The 22,750-nt window shown below is 38.2% G+C and overlaps 1 protein-coding gene across 5 annotated transcripts in view; it reads right to left on the minus strand.

Annotated features, from left to right (window-relative positions):
• Nucleotides 1–328: 328 nt before the first annotated feature.
• The window catches only part of carmil3 (capping protein regulator and myosin 1 linker 3), a 96,778-nt gene continuing 74,356 nt past the window's right edge, over nucleotides 329–22,750 (minus strand). Inside the window, exons 24-40 of one of the 5 annotated variants that reach the window (XM_077497917.1) lie at nucleotides 22,473–22,571; nucleotides 22,243–22,362; nucleotides 21,146–21,259; nucleotides 20,749–20,924; nucleotides 20,584–20,671; nucleotides 17,148–17,273; nucleotides 15,458–15,524; nucleotides 15,155–15,342; nucleotides 14,495–14,574; nucleotides 11,934–12,053; nucleotides 11,309–11,477; nucleotides 8,325–8,688; nucleotides 8,032–8,138; nucleotides 7,734–7,938; nucleotides 4,487–4,558; nucleotides 4,135–4,254; nucleotides 329–992 (exon numbers count right to left, since the gene is read on the minus strand). In XM_077497917.1, coding sequence (XP_077354043.1) covers nucleotides 952–992; nucleotides 4,135–4,254; nucleotides 4,487–4,558; nucleotides 7,734–7,938; nucleotides 8,032–8,138; nucleotides 8,325–8,688; nucleotides 11,309–11,477; nucleotides 11,934–12,053; nucleotides 14,495–14,574; nucleotides 15,155–15,342; nucleotides 15,458–15,524; nucleotides 17,148–17,273; nucleotides 20,584–20,671; nucleotides 20,749–20,924; nucleotides 21,146–21,259; nucleotides 22,243–22,362; nucleotides 22,473–22,571 — 2,256 coding nt within the window. In that variant the 3' untranslated portion in view covers nucleotides 329–951. Of the gene's footprint in view, nucleotides 993–4,134; nucleotides 4,255–4,486; nucleotides 4,559–7,733; nucleotides 7,939–8,031; nucleotides 8,139–8,324; nucleotides 8,689–11,308; nucleotides 11,478–11,933; nucleotides 12,054–14,494; nucleotides 14,575–15,154; nucleotides 15,343–15,457; nucleotides 15,525–17,147; nucleotides 17,274–20,577; nucleotides 20,672–20,748; nucleotides 20,925–21,145; nucleotides 21,260–22,242; nucleotides 22,363–22,472; nucleotides 22,572–22,750 lie in introns of all 5 variants that reach the window. The other 4 variants (XM_077497936.1, XM_077497908.1, XM_077497927.1 and 1 more) reach the window with 4 other exon arrangements.

Consider the following 22,750-nt stretch of genomic DNA (forward strand, 5'->3'; position numbering starts at 1 on the left):
GGCTTACATGCGAGTGACAGAAATAATTAATAGGGACACAATTAAGCAATCATCTTGCTCATTAGCAAGTCTCCCCTAGATCTGCTGGCCACTCCCAAGTCGACAATCTTCCAATGAGCTCAGCTGAGAATAAACACGAAAAAAAAACACCATAATAGGCATGCATATTCTTTATCTATTACAGTGCAAGCAGCAATGAGAGTCTGCTGCCCTCTGCTGTTCTGAAACAATAACAATCCTTACAAATTTGCACCAACAATTGGCATGTAAAAAAAAAAAAAAAAGAAGAAAGAACATTTCAATGATGCAAATGAAAGCTTGAGAAACCTCGTGTGTGTAAAGCCATTTTTATTTATTCTGATTAACAGATGCATTTTTAGAAAAAATACACATTTTCCTTCTAGTAAAACCAGATTAAAATAACTGATTTTATTACCTTGACAGAGATGAGATTGCAGAGCATTAAACACATTTGTCAATCATTTGCATACAGTAACGATACAATGTAACAAATGATAAATTATCACAAAAAGAAAAACAAAATCATGATTGTTCACCAGAAGATTCACCACAAAGGTTAGTGCAGATTTATATTAAATATGTACAACTCCATTTGAATAAATACAGTACAAACTCGTTTTCTTTTAGCAGATTGTCAATGAAGAACAGGCAGAAGACTTTGAAATAATTTAATATTCAGTGCATAAAACAACAGTTGCAGGAGACACATGGAACTATGCTCAACTGTTGTATGAAAGGTGCATTGTGAACCAATTGTCAAATGCCCCTTTACAAGTGCAACAACTTGAAACTAAAAACCATACAGTACATGCATAGTCAGCAAAAACTCACGACAGGAAATAAAACATTTAATCAAAAACTCGTTTCACTCCAGTCCTCAGTTTTCCAGTCTTCTTTTCCATGCAAACCTTGGCTGGTCCTCGTGTGATGTCATAAAGCATCGTTGTTACCATGGTGGGGACTTTCATAACCTAAAAAGAAAATACATTTGTCAGTGCAAGTGGAATGTCGACGGTCAATTTATACATACTCCATAACTAATGCAATGAATAGGATGGAATAATCTAGACGTCTTGGGGCAACCTAATACTAACTACTACTAGATTCCAATGAAGTTGGGATGTTGTGTTAAACATAAATAAAAAAACAAAATACAAGGACGTGCAAATCATGTTCAACCTATATTTAATTGAATACACTACAAAGACGGGATATTTCATGTTCAAACTGATAAACATTGTCTTTAGCAAATAATCATTCACTTAAAATGTTATGGCTGCAACACGTTCCAAAAAAGCTGTGGCAGTGTCATGTTTACCACTGTGTTAAATCACCTTTTTTTTTTTTTAATGTGGACTCATCAGACCACAGAACACTTTCCCACTTTGCATCAGTCCATCCTAGAGGAACCGGCAGCGTTTCTGAGTGTTGTTATGTCTTTTGCTTTGCATGATAGTGTTTTAAGTTGTACTTACGGATGTAGCGCCGGTGACACTGATTTTGTGACGTGACGTGTTCCTGAGCCCATGTAGTGATATCCTTTAAAATATTGATGTCAGTTTTAATTGCAGTGCCACCAGAGGGATCAAAGGTCACGGGCATTCAATGTTGGTCTTGCTGCTTACATGCTATGATTGTTTTTCCAGATTCTCTGCACCTTGTGATGATGTTATGGACCACAGATGATGAACTCCCTCAATTCCTCGCAATTGTGCAATTGTTGAGGGACATTGTCCGTAAACTGTTTGACTATTTTGTTCACAAAGAAGGGGACCTCACGCCATCTTTGCTTGTGAATGAATGAGCAATTCAGGGAAACTCCTTTTACACCCAATCATGACACCCACCTGTTCCCAATTAGCCTGTTCACATGTGGGACGTTCCAAACAAGTGTTTGATGAGCATTCCGCAACTTTTTTTTTTTTTCTTTTCCCCACATGTCCCAGCTTTTTTTGGAATGTGTTGCAGCCATAAAATTCTAAGTTAATGATTATTTGCTAAAAACGATAAAATGTATCAATTTGAACATTGAATATCTTGTGTTTCTGGTGTATTCATGATGTGCAAATCGTATTCTTTTTTCTTTTTTTTTTGTTACGTCCAAACTTCATTGTAATTGGGTTTATATTTCATATCAAACTTAAAGCAACTAAAAGAGGACTTCTATGTTTGTCTTGTTTTGCATTGCCCAAATGGCCAAACAAGAATCTTCCACGTCTGACATTCAGTTCCTATTACAAACACAGAGCACAAACATGAGCGTACAGGAAATGTATCTTGACAGAGCATCACTTAGGATGTTTCACACGTTCTTTAATAACAGTTTTAATGCCATCCCTTGCGACGTGTCGACTTTTATCATTCTCCGATTGATGCTAATTGAGTCCCCTGCAGCTTTTGCATGCGCACTTCCAGATTACTGGCAGAGATAATTTGCAATATATTTGCCTCATGATTCTCCTGCTGAGGGCTTTTCATCTTCTGTGGCTGACAGCTTTGTGTAAAAAGTGACGGCAAATCAGCAAAACATGCCCACCAATTACTGCAGCAATGCAACATTGCAGAAGAATCAGATGCTATTAAAGCATAAATGATGTATATTGTGGCCCAACAATGTTTAAAATTAAAAATATTTCTTCACTCAAAATTAAATCCAACTGCTAGCTGAATTACAGCTTTTTGAAAAAAAACAAACAAACAAAAAACAAGCATATGTTAAGTGCGTCATCAACTTTGGAAAGGAGAAATATTATGGGGAAAACTTTTTAATTGCAGGTTTAGTACAGCTTTTTTTTTTTTTTTTTTTTCCCCTGACTATGTCTTTGCCCGCCCATGATCCAATCAGCTAGGCCAGGTGAAGATCCAGAGGCACTTCCAAGTGATTGGTCTAAATCACTATCATGCAAAGTAGTGTTGTTCCGATACCGATACTGGTATCGGCAGAGGCGCAGATACTGCATTAAAACAGTGGTATCGGTATCGGTGAGTACTCACAAGTAACATGCCGATACCATTAATTCCAACGCTAATATAGGATTTTGGATGCAGCATCTTGTGTCTTGCTCGTGCACGACATTCACTGATATGTGACATGTTCACTACATGCCGATCTAAGATAACTTATTAACCCTTGAATGCTCCGAACCAATGGCAGGACAGCTTTTTCATGTTGAGGGAAAAAAACAAAACCTCAAGTATCGGTATGGTATCGGTATCCGCCGATACTGCAAAGCTGGGTATCGGTATCGGGGCCAGAAAAACAGTATCGGAACAACACTAATGCAAAGGCATCATCATGAAGAAACATCCACACCCCCCCAGGCGTATGTTGGCCCTGTTATCATTTCAAATCTAAAAGGTAAGCAGACCTGCATCGGGTTTTATTGGTTGCACGGATTAGCATTAACCTTTGATAACCGGCACATACTTGATTGTTGTGTGAAGTTATCGATGGCCTCCTTGAGTAACAATACTTTGAGTGTTTTTATGGTTGTCTTTTGGAGAACTGTTTTGAATTGTGGGAAAAAAAAAACATACATATTTATCAGATAAGTAAATTTATAGATCAGACCAGGAGTCACCAACATGGTGTTTGCAGGCACCAGAAACAGCCTGTTCTAAAAATAGCTAACAAGACACGAGACATTGTGATTTCCTTGGAATTTTGTACATGTGATCATAATTAAATAAGAAATAATACGATGATGAAAAAAATGAATGAATAAATAATAATATAATTAGTAAGAAATAAGAAAATGAAAAAAATGACAATAAATAAATAAATAAATGTAAATAAATAGATATTGAAACGTTATAATATTGATATATTGTGTTTTCACAATGCTGAATAATCAGTTGTTAGTAACAGCATAATTCAAGCTAATATGCACAAATTGCTTATTTCAGAAGTGCATATCAAACTGGTTGCCCTTCATATTAATCAGTACTCATGAAGTAGCGCCTAGTTTCAAAAAGGTTGGTGACCCTACAATAGACAAAATGATACATTCTGCAGTTGCAAAGTCAATTTTGCAAACTTTCCATTGTCACATGACTGTCAGGTCACATTTTTGTGGGGTGGGGAGGTGGGGGTTAATGACATACAGTACATACACCTGGTCCCAGCGGGGTAGTCCAGAGATCTGTTTCTGTTCTGGGGGAAATTGTTTTTTTTCACAGAGAGTCTGGGATCTGAAAACCTCTCCAGATCATAGTGACTGCCCCGCTCCATGCCTGAGGGGAAATGACATGGCACACAACCAAACATGCTTTATAAACATGGAAGTCAAAAACAAACAAATAAAAAAAAAAAAACAATCCAAATATATACGGTATATGTTTTGTGATGTATTTCATACATCCATGAATTTAACAAACACAAATGCTCTATTAATGACATAACATGCACAATCATGTGTGCAGATCAGCCAGCGTGCAGTAACTCAAAGTGTTGGCCAAACAATACCTGTGTCAAATGAGTTGGACTTTCTCGTGCCACGTGATGGTGCTGGAAATCCATTGCTGCCTTCCTTCTTACCTGATAGGTGTGACAATTACCATTATCAATACATTCATGCAGTTTGGGGAAAAACAAAACAAACAAACAAAAAACTTTCCAAATGAGGTTGAGTGGAGAAATTCACTGTTGACTTAAATTAAACACATGCTCAATAATAGCATGTTCTTCTGTGAACAAATTCATCACAAAATGACACCTTTATCAAGAAATGCACTGTCATAGACAAAAACAAATGGTCTACTTTATGTTCTTATAACAAAATGCACTGAAAATGTCAATGTGCAATGTTTCACGACAACTATGGGTGGGCCAGTACCTATACCAGACATCAATTTCCATTTCTTTTTCTATTCCAAGATATTGGTACTTGTGACAACGGCTGATAGTGTGACTGTTTTACAATCAGGAACTAATTTTTTTTTAAATATAAATATGAAAAGCACCATTAATTTAATACAAGATTCTATAATGGGACATAAAGATGCTTGTTTAAAATCGTCTGTTATTGTTTTTTTGGGGGGAGGGGAAATTTTATTCAAAAGTACCAGTACTTTGTATCAGTGGCTAGTCTTGGGTAGTAAAAAAAAAAAAAAAAAAAAAAAAAAAAAAAAAAAAAAAAAAAAAAAAAAAAAAAAAAAAAAAAAAAAAAAAAAAAAAAAAAAAAGTGTTGGTTGCAAGATGAGAGTTGTAGAAGATTAACCCCAAAACATTTGTGACCGGCTCTGTCTATCCCTTTAAAATGATATATACATGGATGTAGCTGAAAAATTTACAAAGTTACAGCAGTTTCAATGTTCGAAGGTTGAAATCCTTAGTTTTGAGAAAAAGGGCTTTAAAGTTTTGGTACTTGCATCTTTCAAATGTCCATAGCAACCAGTACCTTAGGAAAAAGTTATGAACCTGAAATTTTCAGGAACTGTTAAAATATCAATGGGAAGTGAATTCCAGTAGCAGGCAAGGTCATCATCCGAGATTTGAACCCTTTAAACGTTTTGGAAGTTTGACCTTTCAAGAGATGAAATCAGCTTCAACTTTGAAGATCACATTCAGCATACAATTCATTTGCTGAGGCTTTGGTTATTTTATTGTCGCTCCTTGTGGTATTTTCTTGCATAAATTAGGTCATATTACCACAGTGGGAAATTTGATTTAATAATTTTGTGTCAATTAAAAGATGATTTTCCATTTGATGTGGCCCATGAAAAGTGCATTATTGATAACTTATCTTGGATGTGATGTCTCAAATGCTTTTGGTCACATGAAAAAAAATGAAAATGTTTGTTTGTTTTGAGCCACCACCCCACACTACAAGTAATACACGAGTGACACTAAACTATTGTATTAACAAGTCAATATAACCTGTGTGCATTTTGGGGCGGGGTATCATTGTGACTCTTCTGAAAGGACCATTTTTCATCTTCAAGTTACGGTAAATATTTCATAGCTCATTTTTATGTTGATGTCATCCCAATTAAAAGAGCATAAAGCGAAAATATGTACAGTGTTCCCTCGTTTTCCGCTGGGGTTAGGTTCCAAAAAATACCCGCAATAAATGAAATCCGCAAAGTAGTTAGCTTTATGTTTTACAATTCTTATAAATGTTTTAAGGCTCTAAAATCCCCGACCGCACAATTTAGACACTTTTCTCATTGAGGCATTTACATGTTCTCACATTTCTCTCTTGTTCAAACATTGACAATGTTCAAACCTTCATAAATTTTATAAAATGGGTATATTACTGTAAAAAAATATGCAAAATTGCACTTTAAAAAAAATCCGCGATACAGCGAGACCGCGAAAAGTGAACCGCGTTATAGCGAGGGAAGACTGTAGTGATATTTGCGACGTATGCAGGCAGACTTTTTTTTTTTTTTTTAGACGCAAAGAGGAAGCGGCGTATGGAGTTAAATTAGGGCCAAAAGTTTTGTACTTGAAAAAATAACACTTGAAACTGAAAATTGTTGTGTTGATCTTGAATTTCACAAAATATAAAAAGGTATTCAAAATAAAAATAAGCATGTGAAAAGTTTTTTCGGTTCAAAATTAATTTTGATTCACTTCGGTCCTGCCTTTGAATAAATTATTTATTTTCAATTTTTGCTTCCATATATATTTTGACATTTGAGGTCTTATTTTTTTCAGTTGCATGTTTTTTTCTTTTCAGATTCAGATCTTATATTTTTGAGTTTCAAAACATTTTTTCAGTTTCAAATCGTTTTTCACTTTCAGATCTTCAGAACTTTTTACTTGCTTATTTTTATTTTGAATACCTTTTTATATTTTGTGAAATTCAAGATCAACACAACAATTTTCAGTTTCAAGTTTTATTTTTTCAAGTACAAAACTTTTGGCCCTAATTTAACTCCATAGCGGCGTAACCGGACCGATAACAGCTTCTGCTCCGAGGTAGGATGATGTACTGTTCTGTTCACTTTAGTGCTGAGTGCTGACTGGTGTGTTTCAACTTTTTTTGGTTGCTATGTCCATCCATCCATCCATCCAGAAATGCGGGTTGTTTTTAACAAGGTGCGCAAGATGCGGTGCATGATAGCAGCTCGGCTACTGTAAAAACACGCCCCCTAGTTACGAGGCATACTGTCTAATAGTTGCTTATTTTCATACGCTTCTTTTCCAATTTTGAGTTTTGTGCTGCTTGGAAATGTAAACTAGAGACCTCAAGGAGGCTATTTGTGGAGAAATCTCAAAATTGACAAAAAAAAAAAAGTCCAACTGTCTAATATCGTCCATTATCTCAAGATTGATCCTGCTGACATGCGGAACCTTTTGCCGGTATGGGTCACAATTTTGTTAATCAGAGGCAATTTTCCCATAAGCAAAAGGTGGAAGGAAGCTGGTGTCAGGCTCTGCATCATGTTGAGAGCAGGTTCTAACCACAAAACAGCATCCTAATAAGCTCTAAAAATGTTTGCCTTAATGGGCTCGAATAACTTTCAGAGCAAAGTGGCCATTAAAAGTTGCATTTTGTGTTGAATACTTGTAACACTGTTATGCTGATTTAGATTTTTTTTTTTTTTACAGTCAACAATTCATTGCGCATCTGCACAAACGAAAACATCGCCATAAATAGAAACAGAACTTGCAGTGTTGAAAAGTGATTTTTAAAATTTCTTTTTAACTACTCTATATAATTTATGCTATATTGACTGAACAGTGAACACTGACACATTTATACCTTCACCAAGAATGCTATGTGCAGCCAAATCCATTTCAGTCTTGGCAGGTGCTGGCGGGCTTCTCCACTCTCCACTGGCGACTTCCTCATGACTGACAGACTCAGCAAGAGGCACACGCCTCGGGGCATCACTTCCTTCTTGACTGACGGGGGAGATCTTGGGGGTTTCCGGAGAGGTTTTCTCTCTTGCCAGGTCAAGACTAGGCTGAACATGGGATTGTTTGGTTTGGTGATGGTTTTCATAGCAGCAGGAACATAAAACAAAAAAAGGCAACATTTTTTGGTTGTAAACGCACACCTTGACAGGAATAAGAGGACGTTGCCCCTCGGGTCCTCGAGTCCTCTCCTTTTCCTCACGTTTTCTTTCACTCTGCTCTTCTTGTGCTTCCAACCTTCCTGCCGCTGCTGGAAATCAAATCAGTTCTCACAAATATAACTGGTTAACACAATCGTTTGATCAAGTTTTTTATTATGAAAGTTTTAATACTTAAAGAAAAAATCAACTATTTTCAATTGTCAGTATTTCTTCTGAAAATTAACAAACATCAAAGACACAGACAACCTACTATCATAAAACGACATTTACAGTACCTAAACTCTCCTGCAGATGTCTCTGCCTCATGGCGGCAAGACTGGGCTTGGTGCTCTGAGGTGGCGGATCAGGCCTCAGGCCGCCGGAAGCCCCGCTTGCACCTCTCTCGCTCCGTTGAACGTCCTCGTCAGAGTCGGTCTGCAGGCCAGCCAGAGGCACGATCCTCTCCTGTCTGCCCGTCTCAGCCTGCTGCTTGGAGGACGTCTCCTGTCCGTTGGTGCGATTGTCTGACGAGGCCTCCGAGGTGCCTGTTGACCTGTCAGGAGCTTCGTCCATCGTTTTGGTGTCACAAGTGCTGCTAGCGTCCGATTCGTCAATGTCTGCCCCGATGCAGCTGTACACCATGCTGACCAGGTCTGTGGACTAACCAAGGACAAGACATGTACTATGTGAACAACACATTGTTTTGATACAGTAAAATAAAAGTCAAGCCAACAATAGTTAGCTTTTTTATTTTTTTATTTACACAAGTTTCTGTCTTGCTACTTAACCACAGAGTATGATGAGTACTTTTGCCATCTGTACAGAACAGAGAATGGCAAGTGAGGAAATTGGCATATCTGGTAAGTACTATTTTTGTTTTTTGTTCACAGTTGCCAGTTAGCAGTTAGCAACAGAAATAGCTTCACTCAGTGTCGCGCTCGCTTGCACATATGATGTCAATAAAGAAAGGTAAGAAATGGTATTGGTCTCTACAAGAGAAAGTCACCTGGAATGAAGGAAGTGAGTACATGTTCGATGTGCACCAAGGTTATTAAAGTTAATTAAAAGTAACGAAATAACTAAAACTAAAAAAAAAAAAAAAAAAAAAATGTCTTTGAAAAAGTGTTTTTTGTTTTGATCTTCATCAATAAATATCATTGCGCTGTTAGCATTCATTTGCAGAGGAAGGAAGGTATAACAGTTGTTTGAGGATTGTTTACTTTAGTTTTTACTGGACTTTTTTTTTTTTTTTTTTTTGCTCTTACACTCAAATGCTCCACATATTAAAAAAACAAAAAACAAAACAAACTAATACTAAAACTAATAATGAAACAAGAACAACAAATCTGTTCTAAAAACTAACTCAAACAAACTGAATTTTAGACAACATTCTAAAAAAAAGAAAAAAAATCTACAATGAAAAACCCTGGTGTGCACACTACTGCCACTGTCATTCTCCATATTAATTAAGAACAACAATCCAATCTGAGCAAAGCTTATTTACATATCGAATATGAATGAAAAATCCTCTCGTTTGATATTCCGAGCATTTTTTTTTACCAACTTAGGTAGCTGGAAAAAAGAGCATCTGGCATTTCCAAACCAAGTCATCTTGCAAACCCGATAAAAGGGCATTAAAGATTGAAAAGAAAAAAAATTGTGGAATGCCTTGAAAAATCTTTCATACCCTCCCCCTTGACTGATGATACGTTTGAACAATAAAATCCTTCTGATGCTGTGGAAGCTGTCTGCAGGCTTGTGCCATGTGACTGCAACAATGTAAGGAAGAGCAAACTGGAAGAGCTGAACTTTCATTGGAGGGTACTATTTATGGTGATTGTGATGTGATTGGTTGATTCTGAACCTGCCACATCCCCAATTATAAGAGGGTATGCACACTTGAGCAACCACATTATCTCAGTTTATTTATACTTTTGCAAGATTTTGCAGTTTTTCCCCCCACCCTAATTAAGTTACAGGCTATAGGTTATAATAAGGCTGGATTTTTTCAAGCATTTTTTTTTTGTATACAATATAATCCTAGTATTTGAACAACTACACATTTTTATCAGGTCTCCGTGGGTTATTATGTAACAGTACTACAAGTATGTCAAATAGCTGCACAGTAGACATTTTGGTCATCTATACATTTATACACTAACCGCCGACATCATCAATATCCTGCACAAATTGCATCTAACATAAAATACAAACAAACAGGCCATAAAGGTAATGTGACAAATTTGACAACATACAGTAGTGATGCGAAAATGAAGCTTCATGAACCACTTGCGATATTTTTGGTTTAAAGAGCATCAAGAGCACCATCTAGAGGAGTAAAAAAATATTGCAAGTGGTTCATTAAGCTTCATTTCCCCCATCACTAGTATTTGCTAATTTGATTGCTAGTTTGCAGTAGTGTAGATCTATATAGGCAGCTTCTGTATGGGACCACCGTTCTGCTATATCTAATCAAGAGTCCAGTGGCAATAGCTTCTTTGTATATTTAAACATAAATTACAAATCATTCTGAACATATATGTAACTTCCGATGAATGAAACAATCTTGGGTGGAGAAGTAAGTGTGCTTAATAAAGAGAGTAGTAAAGCAAAACAAAGTATCATTGTGCTTTACTGTAACTGTTAGGGGTGTTAAAAAAATCGATTCGGCAATATATCGCGATACTACATCGCGCGATTCTCGAATCGATTCAATAAAAAAAAAAAAAAAAAACGTTTTTTTTTTTTGTTTTTTTTGTTTTTTTTTTTTAAAGAGCTCAGAATTGTTCATTCGGTAGTCTTACTGATTCAACGTCTTATCATCATTGCCTTTTTTTGTGTGTGTGTGTGTGTGTGAATCGATTTTTAAACTTCCATTTTTAATGGAAAAATATTCAACAAAACGTCTGACTTCGGGTTAGGATTCACACCTTGAGCATGGAAGAATGTTATATGAACGGAACATTAAGCCTTAATATTTTATTTTAATGCTGTTTAAACATGAAACAGATTACAACCTCTATAAGACTGAAATTTCAGATAAATAAATAATACATTTTCATATAAATCTTACACTCTACAAGCTTACTGATTAGTATTTTCTAAATTTGAATGAAAAAAAATCGCAACAATCGACTTATAAATTCGTATCGGGATTAATCGGTATCGAATCGAATCGTGACCTGTGAATCGTGATACGAATCGAATCGTCAGGTACTAGGCAATTCACACCCCTAGTAACTGTAATTATAAAGATTGGATGCCGTTGCGGAGACTGTACCTGTCTCTGAATGAGGCAGGAGGGGCTGGCGGGCCTCAAGCCTTGCATGGGAACACCCTGCCCGACCCGAGGTGAGGGCATGGTCCCGTTTGCCCCATGCACAGGATTATCTGCTCTCCCGGCGTCCTTTGGGTGCTGAATCATCGAGTACACATTCTCTGAAGTGTTGCTGGATTAGGAAGGAAGAATAGTTAGACTAAATTTAAGTACTTTAATGGGGGGGAAGGATTGCACCAAACAGGCCAGCAGCACATCTAAATTGAGGGTATCTGTATAGCAACCTATCCATTTATCACAGTATTTGAACCACACGGATTCATTTTCATAATGAATGCACCATGGACAAATATCTTTTCATCCTTCTAATGATGTGTTCTTCCACCTGCACAATCAGTAACAGTAAAGAAATGTAACAAAGAATACAAAATAACGTTTCAAGGATTAAACATGAATTTATCCACATGAATATACCTTTTTTTTTTTTTAAGTGAGAACAGTTTGAGGCTGGCGATTTTTTTTCCACATTCAAATCTTACGGAGGCACAAAATAACATGCGCAATGTGCTACGGAATGAATCAGGACTATTTATGCATCCAATCAAGCTGTGTGCTAAATAACACTTACTCCAACTCCTGGTTTGATATGGTGGAGTTACGGTTCTTGCGGAAACCAGAGAAAATGGACAACATGCTGCGTCTTTTTTTCCTCCTCAGAGACTGTGCCTGATGGATGGACGACAACTGACTGAAGGAGAGAGAAAAACATACAAGCGTCATTTAGAATGTGTTTGCTCTCTAATTTGAGACATAAAACACCAATTGGCATTCACAGAACATAAATGGTGGCGAATCAACAGTCTAGTCGCGCGGATCTTGAAGCAATGCAGGCATAATGAAGTTTGACTACCTGGCAGCAAGCGGCAGCGGGAGCAATTATTTCAAGCCCAACTAGTTTGTTGATGTCGACATTTCAGTGGAGTACTATTTTGAACTGAAAATAGTCAACTTTGCTGTAAATAAAATGCAATAAAACTAGACTGGAATGGTGGTGCAGTTGCACTTTGTGTATTCCTGAAACTTGACGACTTTCTGAGGTGTGCTGTCAGCTGTTAGATTGACTGATACTTAGCCTCTTACATATACTGTCAGCTCATACTGTATGTCTCCACAATAATAAGTCAGCTGGAGTTACTTTATTTTGTTTAGGTTATGCGTATGAAAGTGAAGAAGTTAAGCTTAAAGCATCAGGTGTTTCCTTTATGTTCAACTATATCATTTCTTATAAGTTTCAATTACTTAGAGAGTGATATAATTAAAATCGGAATTTTTTTTTAGTTTCTTTTGTATTTTCCACCACATAAAACAAAAACCAACAGCTAATAACAGTGGTGATGGTAATATGAGAGCACACAGGTTAATCACCACTACATAATGTTTTGTTTTGTTACTTATTTATTTTTCCTTTTTGTTATTCAGCCAGCCTATGATAGGGTTTATTAGCATTGGCTTGGTATGGATTTATGTACATGAGTCTCACATTTCTGGATCAGACAAAAATGCTCATGTCATTTCCACATCAAAGCCCTTGACAATCAGTGAAGAACACTAACGCTCACTTGTTTGGGCCAATATTGAACTGAACAATTTCGAAATTTTCATCTGGGCAGGCCGAACAGATGGCAATATTTATTCCGCTTCAATCTTTTCTTTTTTGTTTGTTTGCATGGCTGACATGAAAACATGGTCATGCAGCCTTGAAGTTGTTGCCAGTACACTGTCCACGATTGAACTGCATATCTGAGTCACAAATGAGTACAAACTAATCCGTTCTATTCTTGGCTGAAAACATTTTTGAAAAAGCAATCAGTCATGCAGCAAGCAGTAATGTTATAAAATCCACACAACACTATCATATTGCCTTATAATACAAATATGAGAGGAAAAAAACAACAACTGTCTACTATAGTCTTAATATGCAACTACATATCAGAATACATTACATCCACACATATTGCAATTTAGGAAGCAGTATTTTGCTGGTGGAAATAATTATTTTCATAAAACTGGGCATGTCTACGTTGTAAAGTGTAATATCTAAATTCTAAGGCCCCTGACGTTTTCACAGCTGAGAAGCAGTAATGGCAAAAAATAAAATTGTGATGAAACACAACTCAATGTGATGTAATAGTAGCTACGCATCATCGGCTGGAGAGTATATCAATTTTATTTCTATTACACAGCAGTTAACATTTTTTAAACACTTGTATGTAATGCCAAAATGATCATTTTAACACTTGCCTGTACACAGTATATCAGAGGAATTTCTAAAGGCATTCAAAGTAGGTAATATGGAGCATGTTGTTTCTCTTTTTGTTTGCTCATGAGCTTCTTCCCAGGGCTGGACTGGCTATCTGGCACAACGGGCAGATTCCCGGTGGGCCAGTGACTTTTGGGGCCAACGTGGTGCTATTCAATTATTATTTACTCCATTTTACCCCAAGAGACGGGCAGACAATTTAGAAGGAGCAGCCCCTTAATCCAATAAATATCAACGGTAGAGCTATGTGGTAGCCAAGGGTGGTCAGAAATTGGGCTGGGCTAAGCTAAGTCAAAATGCCAAGGTCCGTTATTTGTGCCAGTCCACCTCTGGCTTCCCCTACAAAGTAAACAGTTGCAAATAAACGGTGGTAAATTGCAATTGTCGAAAATGCCTGCCAATTTTAGCATGTAGCAAAATTTGAACGATCACTACACAAAATGTACACATGAGCTATTTCAGAACAATGTAACACAGAAAGTATCTGGAGCCACCACCGTAACGGTGGAACATTTTTAATTAGTCAGTGGGCCTTAAAATGAGTTTTAAGCTGTGATTTACAGGCATCACAGCAAATGTATTTTCAGAAAAACTACTTAGAGAATCTCATTCAGTTTATAATAAAGAAAAAAAATTGAAATAAAAAATTTAAAAATATACTAAAAAGTTGGAACCTCAGTTCATTTAAGAATAAAAAACACTATTTGAGGCCATCTGACAAGTAATCAAAAATTAGACTTGCAGTTGTTTGGATGATGTAACTGCTGCTAAATCTCATGCTTTAAGTTATTACTATATATTTTTTTAGTAGATGCCACAGAGGTGGTGAGATAGTCCAAAATCTTGAATGATTTCACAATGCTACTTACCTGTCAGGAAGAACTCTCTTGCTGTAGAAGTCTGGCAATCCATCCTCCAGTGTATTGACTCCTCCGTTCTCAAAGTAATGCTACAAGCAAAAGAAAGAATAACAATATATCAAACAACCGATCAACACTGACAGTTGCAAGGCCTCCATTAGCATACAAATAAATCGGCGAACAAAATCCAATCCACATTTAGAAATAAACCTGAATCAGGAAGGAGGCCCAACAAAATTTGAAGTGATTTGGATCTTCAGAGTTAAAAAGTTAGATGTTGGCCTCCAGGAGACAACTGCACATTGAGCGCGACTTCTTGCACAAAGAACACAGGCAACAGCTTCGGAATTCAAAAGAAGCTTATTCTTGGAAAGCGCCACTGGCATCCAGAATTAAATTAATGCAAATCTGCCGCAAGACAAGCAAATGTCTCAACAACATTTTGTCACCTGTGGAAAGAAGCGCTGTACACAGATAGAGATCACATATAGCTCAAATTGAAAGAGCTCCGTGGTTTACGATCAACTCAACTATCATTTAACACCCACACACTATATCGATGATGATGATGATTCCCCTTCAGAAATTCTGCAAGAAGCTCAAGGCAAAGCTGCCTCCAGCTCAACAAAAGTTTCGAGGTCCCTGCCATATCATTTGCCATGAACTCACAGATTCTGGGGGAAGGTGACCTGCTCTGTGTCTCCGTGGAGGGCGGGGCCTTACGTGGGTCACATGGCGCAAAGGCGAGCCGTTGGTGGGAAGGGTTGACAGGCACTCCCACGATGCCGAGTGGGAAAGATGGGAGGAGGGTGGAGGAGCAGAAGGTGTGGGGGAGGAACTGGGCTCGTCTCCGAGACCTACAACAAAGCCAAACTGATTGTTGTCATGCTCTTAATATTTATTCAGTATGTTGCTTTGCGACTTCATTTCAAAGACGGCCGCCAATGGGTTAAAAAAAAAAAAAAGACTCACTTGGTTTGGTGGAGACGGGACGGATTCTTCTGGTTCTGGAGCTCCTCTTCTTTATAGCCATGGTGTCCTTTAGGAAAACAATTGCATCATACGTTTGCATTGCAACTGTAGTAGTTACTAAAATTTTAAAGGTACAGTCTGTAGAATTTTTTGATTTTTCAATGTCCATTCACATTATTACTTTTAATAATTTGAAGAAAAAAAACAAAAACAAAAGTTCTATCACATCAATGTAATTTCTTCATATAATCATTGGTCTAGTAATCAATAATTATATTACATGGATTGTGCCGTGCCTAAAAGGAGGCCATTAGTTCACCACTAGATGGCACTAATTCTACACACGGTCCCTTCAACACAAGTAAAACATTGATGTTCACAGTTAAATATCTTTTTACTGCCAAGCATTATCCCAAAAAAAAACAAAAAAACAAAAACCCTACAGTGCCAGCCGATTTCGAGCATTTTCACTCACTTTCAAGGCAAACAGAATATTGTGTGCTATGACTACATAACCATGGCGGCACCACATTAAAGACTGCATTCTATTCTTTCTTTAGAAAAAAAGTATGTTTCTACCTTATTCCGTTCTTTAGTAATCACCATTTAAAAATAGGTCATTTGAGTGACATTGAGTGAAAATGGAAAAGATAAGGAGAAAACGAGCTTTTTGTGAAAGATACATTTTCTGGACAACAGTGACCTTGTCACTAATATTTTTTGTTTAGTGACGCTCTGTGAATTAGATTTCATGTGAAAATGTTCTATTTCCTAAGAGCCGCCATGTTTTCTTGTAATTTGATTCACATTTGAGCCCATTGAAAAGATATACAGTGCTGCCATCTGCTAGCCATAGTTAGTGGGTGTTTTGTGATTTTTAGACTCCATTCAAAAAAGAAAGCGCTGCACAAGACGTTGCACTGTCCATTGATGGGGAAAAAAAAACAAAAACGTAGTAAACGTCAATTAACGTTTATGGCGGCATACATCGTGATTTTAGCGTACGTCATTAAACGTTTTTGCCGGTAAAAGAGTTAATAGTGATTCTGTTAGAGCATGTGCTTATAGAATGATTTAGATCAGGGGAAAATGGGTGATGTCAAGAGGGGCTTTTCTACCACGGGAACTTTTGGAGAACTTTTCAGTTTACCTTGGTAAAATTCAGTTTTTCCACCAACAATAATTTCCAGGGTCATTAAATTCCCCAGGGGGCATTCAAGTACTACCTCAGGAGCAGGGTCTTGTTGAGCCAAGCAGGAACTTTGAAGGGGCCTGCTGCAATAACTACGCCTGATTGGTTGGTCAAATTTGGGGAGTGTTTTTTTTTCATATTTATTTTTACATTGGTTGGGCTCATCAAATTCATACATCAAACACATTTGAATTAATTACCGAGAACTCTAAAACACTGTTGAAACACAATTATAAATTCCCTGATGAACTTTTACAAACAAGCACTCCCTTTACCCAGAACTCAAAAATCCTTTTATATATTTATATTTTCCAGAATTGAAAACTCAAAAGATTGATCAGGGCTTGCCAAAGACTACACTATATTGACTTAGGGCTGAAAATGTTCTGGAAGTGTAGCCAATGGGAAGATTCTACACGTTTCACAATTCAGCTCACAGCCATCCTTAGAATTCAAAGATACATTTTTGTCACTGCAATCAATCAATGGTGCACTTACTATTCCCAGGTTGACGCCCACGTCTTCATCTGGGAATTCCAGAGACTCCACGACTCGGGACTGTCTGATTGTATGTCTTCCTGTCCCCACATCGTCCCAGCACTTCGCCTGAGACACCTGCCGCAGCTGATGCAACACATGCAAACATTCTCCTCATCACAGGCTGTATATCATTACACTCTTCGTGGCAACTGGAACAACACTACTCGGGGATAAAAATGATCAAAATTGTTGTTGAGCTGGCCTAAGAGAAAAGCAATTTCTTGACAATCAAAGGGGAGCGATTCATGAGAGAGGATGGCTTGGAGGAGAAGAGAAAGATGAGAATGTGGGGGGTTGGGTGCTGGGGGTCGGGGGTGTGTTCGGGGGTTTGGGGGTCGGGGGTGGTGGGGCCTGGGTCGTGGTGGATGGCGGGTTTGGGTGGGGTGCGGGGGGGTCGTGGGGGGATGGGGGCTGGGGACCGGTGGGGCGCTGTGGGGGCCCGCTGGGCCTCGTTCTGCGGCCTTGGGCTCGGGGGTGTGGGCCGGGGCTGGGGCGGGGGTGTTCCGGGTGTCTGGGTCGGCTCGCCGACCGGTGTCCGCTCGGGTGGCTTGGGGGTGGCCTTGGTGCTGCCGCGGCCTGGGGATTCCGGGGGGGGGGGTGCTCGCTTTGCTGGACCGCGGTTGACGGCTTCTTTCTTTGGTGGTGGTCCTTATGCATGCCAGATCCATCGCACCAGCATCTACTGAAACTCAAACAGAAGTTGCCTCTCCCTCCCACAGCCCCTTGAATCAGTGGGTGCTGGTGTCTGTGGATCTCACTTTGCTTTATCTATCCTTCCCTCCTTCCTCTCTTTAGTTTTTCCTCTGGTCACTTGAGATCTCAATTTATTGGAAGTTTGAGGTTTCTGGGGTTGGCATAAGACTCCGGTTTTGTAACCACGCAGGAGGGGTCTTGTTGGTGCTGGACTTCACTTTGATGGATTGGATGTACTGGCTTCTATTGATCTCACTCTGCCTTATCGATCCTTCCCTCCTTCCTCTCTTTAGTTTTTCCTCTGGGCTCTTGAGATCTCGCTAAATTTGCTGGAATTTAGAGGCTTCCGGGGTTGGCGTAAGACTTTGATTTTGTAATCATGGGGAAGGCAGGAAGTGTTTGGTCGGTGCTGGATGTCACTTTGATTTACCTTTCTTTTCTCTTTATTTCTTTTTTTTTCTGACCTTTTCTCTGGTCTCCTGACCATTTAAATCTCACGACTCTGGCAAGATTCTGAAGTACCTGGTTAAGGCGAAGGGTAATGGGATATTTATAAGGTTTTAGGTGAATGAATGAGTATAAATTTATAAGTATTTGCACGCACGCACACGCACGCACGCAAACGCACGCAAACGCACACACGCAAACGCACGCACGCACACATACACACACACAAAAAAAAAAAAAAAAAAAAAAAAAAAAAAAAAAAAAGAAAAGAGCAATGATGACAAGACGTTGAATCGGTAAGACTACCGAATGAACAATTCTGAGCTCTTAAAAAAAAAAAAAAAAAAAAAAAAAGAAAGATGAGAATGTGATAGAAGGCAAGCAAAGAGTGAACAGAATGCAAAAAAAAAAGAACATGGGGAAGTGTTGTTTATTATTCGACATCCCCCTCACTATTTTATCCTTTCCTCTTGCCTCATTTTTCAAACTAGGTGTTATGAAGATAAGAACTCGCCGAGTCCTCTTTTTGCACCTTGGTTAATAAATCTTCTTTATATCAATGTAACACTTCACAGATTGTTTTAACTACAGTCAGTGTTGTAATATTCTAAGTATTTTTTTTATGTTTAGAAATACTTTGATTTTTTTTCAATGTACTCTCAAAGATATTCTGTCTTTCTTCCACGTCCCCAAAACATTCATGGCAGGCAATAAGGGACTCTCAATTGTCCATTGGTGTGAATGCGAGTATGAATGGTTGTTTGTCTATATGTGTCCTGTGATTGGCTGGCACCCCACCTCTCACCCCAAATCAACTGGGATAGGCTCCAACTCACCCGTGACCCAGATGAGGACAAGCGCGATTAAAAATGGATGAGCGAGTGAGTTTACAAGGAAAAATATAGGTGAAAGGTCCTCTTGTGACAACATTAAAGTAGCTCTGGCTAGATAAGGTCACCCTATCAAGTTCTGTATTGTACAGAAAATACTTTTGGGTGATTGTGTTTGGATAGAATCCACACTGGAAGAGCACACAGACTTATGTCACTAGGGAGAAAAAAAATACTGAGGTTAACTCACAATTTGGAAACAGTTAATTGAAAGGTTTATTTGTGCTTCTTGGTCCATCAATGTCTACTCAAATTTGGATTGTAATTTAGAATCAACCTGTTGATTAACAGAAAAATGACAACTGATGTTACTTACAAACAAACAAACTAATAAAAGAAAGAAACAAAGAAAAAGACGATGAAGAAAGATAGAAAAAGCAAGAAAGAAAAAGAAAGAAAAACATTCATTGACCTTGTGCTCGAGGATATCTTGAGACTGAAGCAGTATGTTTGGAATAACGAGTCCCTTGCTATTTTTATTTGATTGGATGTTAAACCACATGACCATTACAGCATTTTGAAGTTATTGCCAACACAATAGCTTACTGGCCGCCAACGTTGTTTGCAGTAAATTTCTTGCTCGTTTGTAACCATGGCAAGTAGACGCGCCTCATCTATCGACAGCAAAATGACTACAAAATATGTGCATGCTATAAAAACAGGGAAGCAAGGCCATCCATTTCTTTAAAAAACAACTATTTCTACTGCAGCTCTGTAGGGCAATCAATAAAAGTGTGTTATTGCTTAGACTCGAGAATAATTCTTACACTCGCGTTGCTTCTTAAATTAAGTGTATTCTTTGCTGCAATTCTGTGAAGACTGATTGGACCTCTTGTGCAAAAGTGTTGAATAATCCTGCAAGTTTATAGCACTGTTACTGTTGTATAATGCAAGTTAACTATATTTGGTGTGTTGGATTTGAATGTCGTCATGTCTAATGTTTTATTACACTTTAAAACGAGGTAAAATCATTGGCACCAGTATTAAAATTCTATTGATGTATTTTTGAGTCTTAAATTTTTTCTTCATCATGTAGTGGTTAACTAACATAATTTAAAAGGTTCATATAAAGGTTCATATTATATAAGCAATAGACTTCATATAAAAAAAAAATTAGTCTCAATTTGTAGGCTGCCTAAATATTTTTTTGTATAAAGAAAAACAGAAGTTAAAAAGTGAATTTTGCTGATGATTTTGACCCAAGAAAAAACAATGGGACTTGTAAATATTGCAGTGATCAACTTGCTTTCAAAAATGTTCATGGCCATGCTATTAAAAAGAAATAACAACATACAGTGATCCAACATTAGTTGCTAGAGCTCTATCTACAAAGAAGTCATGCAGAAAAGCGATATTACCAGTACCAGTGTTTTATGGGTCGTGTAGAGTTCTTGCAGAATCTGATCCACGATGGAGTTGGTTAAATAGGACACTACGGACAGCTTCACCTCCCTGAGACATACAGAAGAGCTGAAATGGTGCGGGGATTCTTTGAGTCGCAACTTTTTTCTTCTAGGGCTTATCCTTACTCTAGGGCTCTGTTAATATCCTCGGACGCTCTCTCCATGAGGGCGTTGCGTATGGAAGAGCGAGGGATGGAAACCTGCTCAGAGATGGACGAGAGAGGTGGGCTGAGTCTCTCGGCAGCTGAGCAGGACAGGGGACACAACTCACGGCACAGAGACACCATGGAGTCCACCACCACCTGTCAACAAATGTGACCATTTCTTCAGTTGCAAATGCAAAACGTTAGCTGTGTTTGTTCAGAAGGCATTATACTTCAAAAAACAACTTTGTGACAACAATCCTGGAGTGAATAACATTAGGAATATTGAATAATGTCTTTTTAATTGCAACTCGTTTGACTATAAATAACACATCTGGTAATTTACATCTCTTATAGCTCTAGAGTCGCACCCAGCTTACCTGCAGCTCTTTGTCAGCAGCCCTTGATAGCTCCCCAGCTAGCGTATCCAGTCGTTGTCTGACTGGGCCATCCACTGACAACACATGAGCCAGCTCACATAGGGAAGGATACAGCTAAGACGCACAAGCCACAGGGGAGAGCAGGTGAGATTCAATGGAAAAAAATGGAAAGTGTGAGGGCAGCAGCAACATTTTAAATCCAATACATATCAGTCGCAGACAATTAGGTTATATCCTTTCACACTGCTGTTTGCAGAAAATTCTATTTTGAATCGCTATTGCCACCTGTGGCCGAAAATGAAACTGCATGCACCTGTCTTCACGTACACAATGCGCACATGGCGTCATGTCCGAATCCAGTCTGAAAACTATTGGCCAGAGGCTTGCAGGGGTACTCACTGTCAACTGTTAAGGTGTTAATCTACTAATTAGAAGATGTTTCAATCACAAATGGTCAAATAAAAAGATATTGTCAAACTATTTGTGGGCAAATTGTTACAAAGAGCAGCTTTAAGTAACAAGTAAAACAACAACAACTTTAAAATAAAATAACATTAAAGTTGTTATATATATATATATATATATATATATATATATATATATATATATATATATATATATATATATATATATATATATATGTAAACAAAACAACAAAACAAAAAACAGGTCCTTTGAAATAAAGGCCTATATATTTTTTCAACTTTGACACTCATACTCTTCCTTCCCCTGTCCAGTGTTTCCTTGCAGTAACGCTGCTCTGTATTCATGTTTATTTTTATTCATGTTGTTTGTTTTTTGTTGACTAATCATTTGTAGAGGAACAATAGCGTTAATCATACATGGTTGGCCATGTGTGTTCGTCTATTAGCAATCATGCTGTAACAAGGCCCAATTCTTCCAACTGTGCTGGACCAAGTAAGTTTATCACACTTCAAGCAGGCATGGGAGTGCTCAATCTAGTTAAACGGTTTGGGGTTTAGGTGTCAAACGGCCTCAGCACGATACGGATTGCATCCCAGGGCTATCAAACACATTTAATAGGCGTGGACCAAGGGAAAAGGGCTTCAAATTGAATGATGGGGAACGCCGCTTACAGCTCTGGAGTTTTTGGCTTCCTTAAGGATCTGCCTGGCTGTTTGGACCTCCTCTGCTTCCTCGCAGCCTTTCAGGACACCAACCTGCTGTTGCACCCGCACGCACAAACGTTCCATCACCTGCACACAAACAGGGCACACACACACATGAATATACACGAGCATTGATTTAGAGGTCCATTCTCCTCGGAACTTAAACTTTCATTTTGAGCCTTCACACAAAGACAGACCTGTTCGGCTGTACTCGTGACCAGGCCCTGGTGCAGCCTAAGAGCTTGCTTTTGAGAGAAGCGCTGTGTCTGGTTGTTTCTAAGCAGGGCTCGCTGGATCTGCCATAATAATAAATAAATAAATAAATAAATAAATAAATAAATACACACGCACACACAGAGAACAGCAGCTGTTTACAGAGTATAGCTTCTGACTGAAAAAAAAAGGCAATTTGCATGGTAATAAGGAGACCGAGGAGAACTTTGATCCCTGAAAATGAGCTGGATGTTTTTTCTCA

Source organism: Festucalex cinctus, chromosome 1 (assembly GCF_051991245.1).
Source record: "Festucalex cinctus isolate MCC-2025b chromosome 1, RoL_Fcin_1.0, whole genome shotgun sequence".
NCBI lineage: Eukaryota > Metazoa > Chordata > Actinopteri > Syngnathiformes > Syngnathidae > Festucalex > Festucalex cinctus.